General features: G+C 50.2%; 1 protein-coding gene across 1 annotated transcript in view; it reads right to left on the minus strand.

Annotated features, from left to right (window-relative positions):
- The window catches only part of LOC120407631 (elongator complex protein 1-like), a 126,160-nt gene that overhangs the window by 69,271 nt on the left and 42,897 nt on the right, over positions 1-13,992 (minus strand). Inside the window, exon 14 of the mRNA XM_039543395.1 lies at positions 1,493-1,666. Within this exon, the coding sequence (XP_039399329.1) occupies positions 1,493-1,666 (174 nt within the window). The remainder of the gene's footprint in view (positions 1-1,492; positions 1,667-13,992) is intronic.

Genomic DNA, 13,992 nt, shown 5'->3' on the forward strand with positions numbered 1-13,992 from the left:
GCCTTGTGCCCCATACTCATGCAACAGCATCTCTGCCAAGACCCCAGTAATGTGCTGGCCCTAGGGGCAGAGGCCCTACATGGACTCTTGTATTACGGAGCCATTTCCAGCATTCCCGTCGCCGCAGCACACAGGTATCCAATCTGATGCGATACCTTTTGCCAAGAAATCCCCACAATGAGCCACAACATGTCAACAGTAGGGAGGAGTCTGATAGCACCCAGAGTTTACGGGGTGCACTGCCTCACCAGCAGGAGCCAGCCAGCACCTGTACCACAAGCCCATCCCAGGCCCCTGGAGCATAAGAATATAAAGAATGGCCACACTGGGTCAGACTAAAGTATATCTAGCCCAGTATCCGGTCTTCCAACAGTGGCCAACGCCAGGTGCTCCAGAAGGAGTGACCAGAACAGGGAATCATCAAGTGATCCATCCCCTGTCGCCCATTCCCAGCTTCTGGCAAACAGAAGCTAGGGACACCATCCCTGCCTATCCTGGCTAATAACCATTGATGGACCTATCCTTCATGGACTTATCTAGGTTTTTTTTTAACCCTGTTATAGTCTTGGCCTTCACAACATCTTCTGGCAGGGAGTCCCACAAGTTGTCTGTGCGTTATGTGAAAAAATACTTCTTTGTGTTTGTTTTAAACCTGTTGCCTGTTAATTTCATTTGGTGACCCCTATTTCTTGTGTTATGAGAAGGAGTAAACAACACTTCCTTATTTACTTTCTCTAACCAGTCATGATTTTATAGACCTCTATCATATCCCCTCTTAGTCATCTCTTTTCAAAGCTGAAAAGTCCCAGTCTTATTACTCTCTCCTCATATGGCAGCCATTTCACACCCCTAGTTTTGTTGCCCTTTTCTGAAACTTTTCCAATTCCAATATATTTTTTTTTGAGTTGGGTCAAACACATCTTCACACAGTATTCAAGACTGCCGCTGCACACTGAGTGGAGGTTTTCAGAGAAGTATCCACAATGACTCCAAGATCTCCTTCTTGAGTGGTAACAGCCAATTTGGACGCCATCACTGTACATGTATAGTTGGGATTATGTTTTCCAATGTGCATTACTTTGCATTTATCAACATTGAATTTCATCTGCTATTTTGTTGCCCAGTCACCCAGTTTTGTGAGATCCTTTTGTAGCTCTTTGCAGTCTGCTTGGGATTTAACTATCTTGAGTAGTTTTGTATCATCTGCAAATTTTGCCGCTTCACTGTTACCCCTTTTTCAAGATTATTTATGAATACGTTGAATAGGACTGGTGCCAATACAGACCCCTGGGGGACACCACTATTTACCTCTCTCCATTCTGAAACCTGACAATTTATTCCTACCCTTTGTTTCCTACCTTTTTACCAGTTACCAGTCCATGAGAGGACTTTCTCTCTTATCCCATGACAGCTTAGAGGCCTTTATTCATTTCTAGAATCACTTGCAAGTTTTCATAAACAGCACAAGGAGTATAAAGCTCCTTTCCAATACCGGAGATGTAGGCACCCTCCCTCTGCCTCAGGACCTCCAGTCAGATGGTGGATGATGGAGTGCTCGGCAAGCTGCCCCTGGCTGACTGCCAAGAAGGTGTCATCCTGCAGCCAGGTGAGAAGCCGGAATGTCAGAGGATTCACCTGCTTGCCCTCGCCGCAGCACACCTCGACTCTGTATGATTGAAAGAGAGAGATTGAGAGTCAGCGTCAATGTGCCAGTCACACCCACCATCACTACCTGGAGAAGAGAGCCATCCCTGACACTCCAGTCAGCAAGGGGATAGAAAAGGTTACTAACCCGTTCTGTAACTGTTGTTTTTCCAGACATGTTGCACATTTCATTCTGCTTCAGGTTTTGATGCACCCAGCGTGCATCATCGGAGATTTTTCCCTTACCAGTACCTGTTGGAACAATGCATGTGCTCTCTGCCACCTTGTGCTGCTGAGCAATGGTATAAAGGGCAGAGTCACTCCCAACTCCCCACAGCACCTTCTTAGTTGACAGACGGTGCTATACAGGGGTAGGGAGATGGGACATGGAATGGGCATGTGCAATGCATCTCAAACAAGAGTTACATAACAGTTTAACAACCATTTTTCTTCTCCGAGTGATTGTGCATAACCACGCCACTTCAAGTGATGCACAGTTGGTGAATTCAAGTGATGAATTCAGAGGTGGGATTGGAGTCTCTCTGAACAGTGATTGTACAACTACATGTCCAAACCTGGCATTGTCTCTAGAATGTTGAGATATGGCATAATGAGATGCAAATGTATGTACTGATGACCAAGTGCAGCTCTACAAATGTCCTGTATAGGCACTTGAGTTAGATAAGCATCAGAAGCTGTGTGCCATCTCATCAAGTGTGCTACCATGCTACTTGGCAGAGTCACACTGGCAATGTGCTATCACAAATAGCAAATCCATGACAAGATTCTCTGAGTCGAGACTGGAGTACCCTTCATCCTGTCCATGACTGCCATAAACAGCTATGAGAATGATCTAGTTCTGTCCAAGTGAAAAGCTAATGCTCTCCTGACATCCAATATATGGGCACAAGGCTTAGGAAAGAAGGCTGGTAGTTACATTGCCCGATTAGGTTCTCACTTGATGTCACTTTGGTCAGAAACTTAAGATGGGGAATAAGAATACTTTTAAAAGTGTCCTTTAAAAAATGTATAGGATGGGTCAGATACCAGGGCTTGCAATTTTCCTATTCACCTCGCAGAGGTAATTGCCACCAAAAAAGGCTACTTTAAATGAAAGATGAAGCAACGAACTGGTAGCCAGTGGTTCAAAGGGCAGACCCATCAGCGTTGTTAACATCAGATGTAAATCTAAAGGAGCGATACAACCCTTTACTTGGGAATGATAACCAGGCCAGACTCTTCAAGAATTTGAGTGACAGACTAGAAAAAACTGAGTGATTAGCAACTGGAGGGTAGAAAGCAGAGATAGCTGCTAGGTGAGCCCTAATAGAACTAACAGGAAGACTTTGTTGTTTCAAGTAGAAGAAATAGTCCAGAATATGCTGTATAGGAACCCGGCCCGGAGAAACCCCTTTTGTTGAGACCACAGGGAGAATCATTTCAACTTTAACAGGTAAATATACCTAGATGATCATTTTCGGCTATTCAAGAGGTCATTTTGCACATCCCTTGAAGAGGCTTCCTCCTGGGGTGTTACAGCCTGCACACTCCATGGTTACGACGAAGAGCAACTGGCACAGGATGAAGAAGGTGACCATGGTCCTGTGAAACAGGTCTGCTTCTGGAGGCAATGTCAGTGGAGTCCTGATTGAGAGACTCAGCACAGCGGAAAACCAATCCTGGCAAAGCCACGCCAGTGCTAGGAGAATCATGCAAGTATAATGCTGCTTGACTTTTAGCACCCTGGGGAGGAGTGGAACCAGAGGGGAACCATAAATGAATTTTGTCTTTCCAAGGCAACAGGAAAGCGTCTGTCAGAGACACTGGACTGTGACCTGCTCTTGAACAAAACCGCTGATGAGTTGAGTTACAAAGAGGTCTATAAAAGCAGCAAAGAATCCTGTGGCACCTTATAGACTAACAGACGTTTTGCAGCATGAGCTTTCGTGGGTGAATACCCACTTCATCAGATGCAAGTAGTGGAAATTTCCAGAGGCAGGTATATATATGTGGGGAAACCCCAGGCTTAAAATAGGTGTCTGACTATATCAGGCCGGAGAGACCACTTGTGATGACTAGCAAAGACCTGCTCAAGCGGTCTGCTGGAATGTTCCAGACAACCAGATGGCAGGAGACATTGAGGTGAATCTCTGTGTTCCAAACACCCAAAGGTGCATCTCCTCTTGGCAGAAAAGATACGATATGGCCCCTCCCTGTCTGTTCATCTAGAACATCTCTACTAGTTCTTACAGATAACACAGAAAATTCCTTCCCTTGATGTGGGGCAGGAAAGTGTGACAACCTAGATCAGGGGTGGGCAAACTACGGCCCAGGGGCCGCATCTGACCCTTCTGACGTTTTAATCTGGCCCTCGAGCTCTCGTTGGGGAGCGGGGTCCAGGGCTTGCTCCGCTCCGGCGCTCCAGCCGGGAAGCAGTATTGAAGGCTTTTCCCCTCTGTACGGCTCCTGCAAGCAGGAGCATGTCCTCTCTCCAGCTCCTATGCTTAGGGGCAGCCAGGGTGCTCCGTATGCTGCCCCTGTCCCAAGCGCCACCCCTGCAGCTCCCATTGGCCAGGAACCACAGCCAATGGGAGCTGTAGGGGCAGCACCTGCAGATGGGGCAGTGCGCAGAACTGCCTGGCCGTGCCTCCATGTAGGAGTCGGAGGGAGGACATGCCGCTGCTTCCGGGAGCCGCCCAGAGCCTGCACCCGACACCCCCCAGCCCTGATCCCCCTTCTGCCCTCTGAACCCCTCGGTCCCAGCCCGGAGCATCCTCCTGCATCCCCAAACACTCATGCCCAGTTCCACCCCAGAGCCCTCACCCCCTCCCACACCCCAACCCCCAATTTTGTGAGTATTCATGGCCCACCATACAATTTCCATACCCAGATGTTTGCTCACCCCTGAGCTAGATGAATGGCTCTCAACTCCCTCATGTTTATGTAGAGAGCTAAATCTTGGCCAACCCAGTGTTAGTCTGTAGATTCCCCAGGTGGGCTCCCCAATCTAGGGCAGAAGCGTCTGTAACCAGAGTCAGTATGGGTTGTGGGAGAATGAAAGTGAACACCCACACATATGTTGGCTGGGTCCATCCATGAGTCCAAAGAGGCTAAGACTGCCATGGGCACTCGGACCAACATGTCCAGTCACATATCAGGGAGTACACTGAGCTCAGTAAGCCCTGCAACTTCCTTAGATGAAGACTGGCATGCTGAACCACATACATACACGAGACCACACGAGGCAGCTCCTTACAGCCATGGTTGGATGGGCTTTTACGTCTAACGAGATGGCTGACAGTCTGGACTCTGGTTTACAGGAAGAAAGCCCCGGCTACAGTAGGATACAGGACCACACCTATAAACTCTATTCTTTGAGCAGGGAGAAGACTGACTTTTCCTCTTTGATCAACGGCCTCAGCACTCTGAATACAAACTTGACCACACTGAGTTCCACCTGGCTCTTGGACTGACCTCTCACCAACCAGGGGTCCAGGTATGGAAAACAGCAGAACTCCTGTTTTCCTTAGGAACGCAGCCCACCATGCATTTTGTGAACACTCACAGGGCCGCGGATAGGCCAACAGTCAGGAATGTCAACTGACCATAAATCTGAGGAATCTCCTGTGGCTTTGATGGATTGACACATGGAAATACGAATCCATCAAGTCAAGGGCAGCATGCTAGTCACTGGGATCCAAGGAGGGAATAATGGATGCTAGGGTGACCAGGCAAAATTCCTTGCATATTTGTTTAGCTTTCTCAGGTGGGTTTGAGCCTTCCTTTTGCCTTTGGAATTAGGAAGCAGCATGAATAAAATCCTTTCCCTCTGGAAATAAGGGATCTTCTCTATGGTTCCCAATAGCAGGAGAGACTCGACTTCCCAAAGGAGGACCTCCTGTGAGAGTGGCCTCTGTAAAGGGATGGATGAAGGGGACTGGGGGCAGGGAATAGAAATAAATTGAAGGGTGTGTCCCAATTCCACAGTGTTTAGGACCCTCCTGTCTGTGTTAGTGTGGGTCCAAGCACTTAAAAAGTCAAAAACCTATTGGAAAAAACAGGAACAAGAAGCTGGTGTAAGGCAAACTGGTAAGCTGTCTTCAACAAAAGAATCAGACTGCTTTGCATTTCCGGGCTGTCTGGACAAGCTCACTGCATGAGAAGTGAGGCGGTGGTGGTCTCCTCCTAAGACTCTTCCTTTCCTCCTAGTCTGGACAGGTTGCTACAGCGTAAAGGGCTGGTAACAGTGGAATGACTGATGGCAGAACTGCTTTTTAGAGAGTGGAGTACAAACCCACAAACTTCAGCATAGCCTTGGAGTTCTTGCAACTGTGATGCTTATCAGTCTGCTGGGAAAATAGGGTCAGTCCCTCAATGGAGAGATACCCAATAGTCTTCCAGAGGAAGACCTGATGACTGAAGCCATGAACACGTACACATTGTGACAGCAGAGGCTCATGGCCCTAGCCGCAGTCTGTCCCATGCAAAGCAGCCTGGAGAAAGGTCCAAGCAAACAGTTTTCCCTTGTCCACTACTGCCAGACACTCATCTGGCATCTCAAGTAACTTGTCTACAAACTTGAGACCATTGCCCCAGTGGAAGAAATCTTATCTTCCCAGAAAGGCTTGCTGGATTGAAATACGAAACTGCAGCCTAGCAACAGAATAATTTTTCCTAGTGAAAAGAGAGAGTTTCTTTGCCTCTCTCAACTTTGGGGTAGAAACAGGTTGCCCAATGTGCTCTCCATCACAGCTGAGACCACCAAAAACCTTAAGAGGGTGTTGGAGTTGTACAAACGCTCAAAATCCCATGAGGGGACATGATACCTCTTCCTCAGTCCTTTGGGCCATCGGTGGTAGAGAAGGCAGTGTTTGCCACAAAACCTCTGTGGACTCCAGAATGGCCTTGTTAATGAGGAGGGCTCCTCAATAGGGCTCTATTGAACCCAAAATATCCACCAATCAATGTGAGCTCTCCTAAACTACCTCCACTTGTATGTCCAGAGAGGAAGCCACCTTCTGCAACAGGTCCTGATATGCCCTGTAATCATCCTGAAGAGGTGAGGACACACTGGACACCACCAGGGAGGAGGAGGAGGAAGAACACAGAGCAAGTTGAGGTGGAACCTTCCTTAACTTCTCTGATAGAGATCCTGCTGGGGCACCCATCCTGCTGGGGCTGCTGCTCGGCACCCAACCCCATACTGAGGGTGACCTCACATGCCATCTCACAGACTATCCTGGTGTCTACTTGGGGACCTGGAGGGAGGAGCTGGTGGTGGGAGGAAACCCTCAGAGGCTCCAGTATGGCCATTGGTAGGGCATTAGACCCCAACCTCTTCCAGACCAAAGATCCACGTCCCTCGACCAATGTGGAATCTCCACTGTATACCAAGGGCGAAAACGCCTGGATGGAGAGTGACGTCACCTCTCTCTAGATCAAGACACATATGAGCCAATCTCTGATTCTGAAAATGAGCCCAAGTCACCTGACCAGAAAGACACAGTACTTCTTGGTGCCAAGGACCGCCATCAAGACTCAAGAGATGACAATACCGAAGAAAGCATCCTAGGCTTGCCTCTTGATGGCACCAGATAAGCGGGTGCCAAATTGTCCGTTATCAGCACAGAGAGATTCCCCGATGCGTCTGCCCTTGTGTTGAAGGGCTCCGTGCCGCAGAGTGGGTGGTACTGCAGCAGTGGTTGATTTCAGAGGCACAAGGCTTGATGCTGCAGTTGACAACCCTGCTTGAGGTGCTATTGGCACCAACAAGTACTTATACCCTCCCCGTATCCTGGCCGAAGGAGCTGGGAACCTCAATCTCTTGCAAGATGAGTCCTTCAAAGCACCAGGCCAGTGTTTTTCTCCCTTGGTACTGGGAGAGTAATATCAAGACCCTACAATGTCTGGAGGAGCGCTCCTAACTGAAGTAGGCTTTGTGCCTGCCCTGAGTGAGCAGGCGCTGAACACGGATGCAGGGCTGCCTCCGCAAAGAGGTGACCCCTCCCTATCCTTTCTAGTTTGGGGTTTAAAGTAGATCTGGCACCTGTCACAGACATGACCCTCGCCAAGGCACTTTAAGCACTGAGAATGAGGGTTACTCACTGGCCTGGATTCCCTGCAGACAGTGCAAGGACTAAAGCCCCAAGAATGAGGCATTCCCTGGTACTGGGCGTCAGCACCCACAACAAGTGAGAACTGACCATTCTAGTAGACTACAAAGCAATTAAGAAAATGAAACCTAACTAAATCAACTATAAATTTACAAAAACAAGTACCAACTATATACGAGAGAGACAACTCCATGAAAGGGAAAAATTCTCATTAAAAAAAAATGGTTATCACCTTCTTGTAACTGTTGTAACCGTTGTTTTTTTTCTTCAAGTGCTTGTTCGTGTCCATTCCAAACAGGTGACTCACAAGCCCAAGTTCAGGAGGTGGGCTCGGAGTCATCTACTGATTGGAGCATTGCCCTTCCAAAGGCCGCATCGTCTCTGGCCTGCTGGGTGATTGCATAGTGCATGGTGAAAGTGAGTAGGGAGAACCATGTCGCTGCTCTGCAGATTTCCTGGGTGGGAACCTGCGCCAGGAACACTGTTGAAGAGGCCTGAGCCCTGGTGCACATTGATCAGAGGAGCGGGCACTTTCGTCAGGTTGTAGCACTCATGGATGCAGGGCATGATCCATGACGAGATACATTGAGAGGAGACAGGAAGACCTTTCATTCTGTCCGCTACTGCCATGAATAACTGGACAGACTTTCAGAACGGCTTCATTCTCTGGATGTAGAAGACTAGTGCCCTGCGGCCAACCAATGAGTGAAGCCTCTGCTCTCTGCCGCCTGAGTGTGGCTTAGGATAGAACACTGGGAGGAAGTTGTCTCCCAGTTTCACATCAACCAGGACAACTCTGGGAGGAAGGCTGGTTGGGGCCTGAGCTGAACCTTGTCCTTATAGAGCACCGTGTAACGGGACTCTGATGTCAGTGCCTTGAGCTCAGACACCCTCCTGGCTGAGGTTATCACTACCAGAAACGTTACCTTGTATGAAAGATAGAGCACGGAGCATGTCGCCAAAGGTTCAAAGGGGGGGGGGTCCCATAAGTCTGGAAAGGAATAGATTGCGGTCCCAAGCCAGGATAGGCTGTCGAGACCTTTAAGGAAGCGGCTGAGCATAGGGTTAGTAAAGACTGAGCGGCCCTCTACACCTGGGTGGAAGGCAGAGATGGTGGCCAAGTGAACCCTTATTGATGACATGGACAGCCCCTGCTGCTTGAGATGGAGAAGATGGTCTAATAAATGGCACAGAGGTGAGTGTCGGGGATGAACGGTGCTGCACCGACCAGACTGAAAATCTCTTCCACTTGGCAAGGTAGGTGGCTCTCGTGGAGGGTTTTCTACTGCCAAGGAGGAGTTGCCTAACCTGATCCGAGCAAGAAAGCTCCATTGGGTACAACCATGGAGCTTCCGCGCCATGAGGTGGAGCGACTCGAGGTTCGGGTGTTGGAGACGGCTGCGATCCTGAGTTAGTAAATCCAGGAAGAGCGGCAAGATGACTGGAGCTTCCACTGAGATTTCCCGGAGTGATGTGTACCAGTGCTGGCAGGGCCAGGCTGGAGCTATCAATATCACCAAAGCTTCTTCCCTCCATATCTTGAGGAGCACCGTGTAAACGACAGGGATGGGTGGGAACGCATATAGCAGACGGCCTCCCCATGGGAGGAGGAACGCGTCCGCAATGGAGCCTGGGCTGTGATTCAGGAAGGAGCAAAACTGCTGGCACTTCCTGCTGCGTCGCGTGGCAAACAGGTCTATCTGGGGAAATCCTCACCAATGGAAGGTTGAGGTCGCCACGTCTGAGCGAAGGGACCACTCACGGCTGTGGAACAACCTGCTGAGATAGTCTGCCAACTCGTTCTGTACTCCGGGGAGGTACAATGCTTGCGGATGTATCAAGTGCTCTACAAAGAAGTCCCACAACATGAGGGCTTCCTGGCACAGCGGAAAGGAACGTGCAACCCCCCACCCCGTTTGTTGATATAGAACAAGGATCGGCAACCTTTGGCACGTGGCCGATCGCAGCTCCCACTGGCTGCAGTTTGCCGCTCCACGCCAATGGGGGCTGCGGCAAAACAGCAGCCAGCATATCCCTTGGCCCACACTGCTTCCTGCAGTGCCCATTGGCCTGGAATAGCAAATAGCGGTCAGTGGGAGCCGCGATCGGCCGAAACTGCGGATGTGGCAGGTAAACAAACCGGCCCGGATCAGCCCGCCTGGTGGGCTGCATGTCAAAGGTTGCTGGTTGATCCCTGATACAGAACATCAAAGCGTATAATCTACTGAGTGCGGTCATCCTATTTGTATAAATGTATCACTCTTGTATCTGAAACTAGAAAAATGAAATATAACTCTGAGGTTCTATTGTAATAATGCAAAGTGTGGGCCATTAGTGGTGGTTTGGAATCTTGATGGCTCCCATCAACTAGGATAATTAGTTGTAAATGGCTCTGTTTACTTGCAAGCCTTCCTGTTAGTCAGGCCAGGAAGAATGAAGGCTTGGGGTCTCACAGGACATGTGACCATGTCACCTGGTCCTGTCTGGAACTCATCTTAAACCTGCTGTTTTTCCATTCAGAAGGAGGGGTGGGGACCCAGAGAGACAAAGGATTCCCACCTTGTGCCAAAGCCATATAAGGGGGTGGAACAGAACAAAGGAAGTTCTAGTCATGAGAAATCCCCTAGTTACCACCTGAGCTGGAGCTAACAAGAACTGTACCAAGGGAAAGGACTGGGCTCAGACTAGGAAGGAGTCCAGTCTGTGAAAGAAGCTTATTAGAACATCTCCGAGGGTGAGATTTTATCTGTAATCAGTTTCTCAATGTATTAGGCTTAGGCGTGCGTGTTTTGTTTTATTTTGCTTGATAACTTACTTTGTTCTGTCTGTTATTACTTGGAACCACTTAAATCCTACTTTTTATACTTAATAAAATCACTTTTGTTTATTAATTAACTCAGAGTAAGTAATTAATACCTGGGGGAGCAAACAGCTTCTCTCGATCAGCGTTATAAATGGTGGACAATTTATGAGATTACCCTGTATAAGTTTTATATAGAGTACAATGGATTTATGTGGGGTTTGGATCCCGTTGGGAGCAGAGTGTCTGGGTGATAGAGACAGGAGTGCTTTTTAAGCTGTTTTCAGTTAAATCAGCAGCTTTGGGGCATGTGGTTTAGACTGGCATGTCTGTCTCAACAAGGCAGGGTTCTGGAGGCCCAAACTTGCAGAGAAAATGAGCTCAGAGGTAGTCACAGCACATCAGGCGACAGTCCCAAGGGGACCTCTGTGACCAAACCCATCACAAGGAGTCCCTGAAGAGGGATGAGGAAGAGGGGTGGAAGGGTGGGAGGGCACAGAATTGGATGGAGTATCCCCTCTCTACTGTGCGGAGCACCCAGTGGTCCAAAGTGATATGTGACCATGCACGGTAGAAAGGGGACAGTCGGAGGAAAAGGTAAGGCGGGGGTAGATACTGTTTTTGATCTGGTGCACCATCCTTGACCGCTCCTTCAAAAGGCTGGTTTGGGGCTGGAAAGTGGTTTGGGTTGGCCAGAGCCCTGGCCTGAGGACGGGTGCAGCCTTTTCCTGCTGCTCTTATTCCTCCTCCGGGAGCTGTACAGTAGGTTCTGTTGGTAGAACCGCGGAGGAGGTTGAGACCTGAAAGGCTTGCGCTGCGTGGCGGGAGCGTGTAGGCCCAAGGATTTGAGGGTAGCTCTAGAGTCTTTTAGGCTACGTAGCCTTTTATCTTGTCTTCTCCGAAAACAGAGTCACACCCTCAAAGGGAGGTCCTGTATGGTCTGCTGGACCTCATACGGGAGACCAGAGACCTAGAGCCAGGAGCCCCTTCTCATGGCCACTCCTGCAGCCATGACTCTCATGGCGGCATCAGCAATGTCCAGCGCCGCCTGGAGGGAAGCTCGGGAGATTAGCTTGCACTCCTCAACCAAGGCAGAAAACTCAGCACGGGAGTCTAGGAGGAGCAGCTCTGCAAAGTCTGCCATTGCAGTAGAGGTACTCAAAGAGAACCGGATGACCATGGCCTGTTGGTTGGAAATACGGAGCTGCAATCCACCTTTGGACTAGACCTTCCTCCCGAAAAAGTCAAGTGTTTTAGCCTCCCTGTTTTTGGGGGAGGGACCTTGAAAACCTTGCCGCTCACGCTGGTTAGCTGCATGCACAAGGGAATCAGGTTGTGGGTGGGAATAAAGATGTTCATAACCCTTAGAGGGCACAAAGTATCGCCGTTCACTGTGCTTGGCAGCGGGTGGCAACGTGGCTGGGGTCTGCCACAGGGTTTTGTTCATGTCCATGATAGTTTTATGAGTGGCAGGGCAATACGGGAAGGTCCAGAGGGTGCAAGGATATCCACTATGGGATCAGAGTCCTCTACTACCTCCTCTGCCTTGATACCCAGACCCTGGGCAACCCAGCGCAGCCATTGCTGCAACACCCAATTGTTCTCAAGCGCCAGGGCTATGGTGGTATCAGCCAGCACCTTGTTTGGCGACAAAGAGGAGGAAGCTCCAAATAACAGCAGCTGCTCCCTGCCATCAGCACCCAAGGGATCCCGTGACTCTTGGGGGTCCCGTGCAGGAGCAGACACGGATGGTGTCGTGCTTGGTGCGGGGGCTGTAGGCACCAGACTGCTGGTGTCAGCACTGGCGGCAGCACTATTGGTGCCGGAGCCGCTGTCGGTGCTGGGGTCGCTACTGGTGCCACTGGAGCCACTATCAAAGCCGGTGCCAATGTCAGCACCGGAGCTGCAGCTGGTGCCGAAGCTGGACCTGAAGCCAGTGCCAGTGCTGGTGCTGCAGACAATGGTGTCAGTGGTTCAGTGGCTGGTCACTCAGCCAGTGGGATAAAAATGGCCAAAGCCACCAAAGTTGCTGCTTAGCGGGACGCTTGGCTCCTTCCCTGGCTCTGGTGAAAATCTCATGGAGTCCAGAAGGGCCACTGAGAAGGGTTCTGCCACTCTGGTGGCCAAGACGCAAGGTAAGTACGTCTCTCCCGCCATGACCTGAACATGGAGCGTTAAGAGTCTGACTCTGAGGTCTCCGAATACGAAGACCATAGAGGAGCTGTGCTTCGGGGCACCGAGCGTCAGGAGCTCAGAGACCGACTGAGTTCTCTCTCTGGAGGTGTAGGTGCCGGAGGGTGCCGTGGAGAAAGGGAGCACCAGGACATCATCGCCGGCTTCCCTCTTGATTGCACCTGGGGTCGCGGTGCTGCAGACAGGGCCGAAGCCACCTCTGTGCTAGGGGGCAAGAACAGCACTGTGAGACGCAGCAAGTCTTGAGCCATCTCGAAAGCCTCCAGTGTCGATGGGAGCAGCAGTTGCTGGCCAGTAGGGTCCGGCAATCATGGTGGGCCTGGACTCAACTGCCTCACCTGGGCAGGAGTTGATGCGGTCCTGCCTGGGGACCTGGTGCTGTGGCCCAACTGGGGTCTCTCAGCCATTGGGCTCCTTAGACTTAGCCAGGGAGAACACCCCCTCTCCGGATCTTCTTCTGCTGAGGCACCGGTGACTGAGACTGGTGCCTAGCCGATTGGCCGTGGGAGGAGTCATGCTGGTGCCGAGCAGCTCGGGAGGAGTCCTTTTTCAGCACCGGTTCCTGGGAGGACGGAGCCAGGGCATTCTGCACCGACGAGGACATGCTGGGTGCAGGGTCCCTCGATCCGGGGGGAGATAAAGGCACTTGTTAAGCAAAGGCTAAGGGACGTTCCTGTGATGGGTTGGGTCACAGAGACCCCCTTGGGACTGTCACCTGATGTGCTGAAACTACCTCTGAGCCCGTTTCCCTGCCAGCTTGGGACTCCGGAACCCTGCCTTGTTGAGCCAGACACACTAGCCTGATGCAACACAGACCCAGGTCTGGTCCATGCCCCCAAAGCTGCAGACCAAAAACTGCTCAGCAAGTCACCTATCTCCACCACCCAGAACCATTTACAGGTGATTGATTTTGAAGGACCCTTAATGACTTCCACTTAACATGTTTACCTCAGTAATACAAGTGTATATTTCTTATTCTCCTAACTCCAGACATAGAAATAATACATGCAAATGAATGGGATGAACACACTCAGTAGATTCCAAGCTTTGCAATGATACCTTACAAGAGACCTTTTGCATAAAGCATATTCCAGTTACATCATATTCACACTTATAAACATATTTCCATAAAACGTACGGAGTGCAACGTCACAGTTCCAGCTAACCGTCACTGGCGGTAAGAAGGAACCAAGGGGGTGGCAGGTTGGCAGGGCTCTACATTGGACGCCCTGTGGGCACAAC

The sequence above is a fragment of the Mauremys reevesii genome, linkage group 6, assembly GCF_016161935.1.
Source record: "Mauremys reevesii isolate NIE-2019 linkage group 6, ASM1616193v1, whole genome shotgun sequence".
Lineage (NCBI taxonomy): Eukaryota > Metazoa > Chordata > Testudines > Geoemydidae > Mauremys > Mauremys reevesii.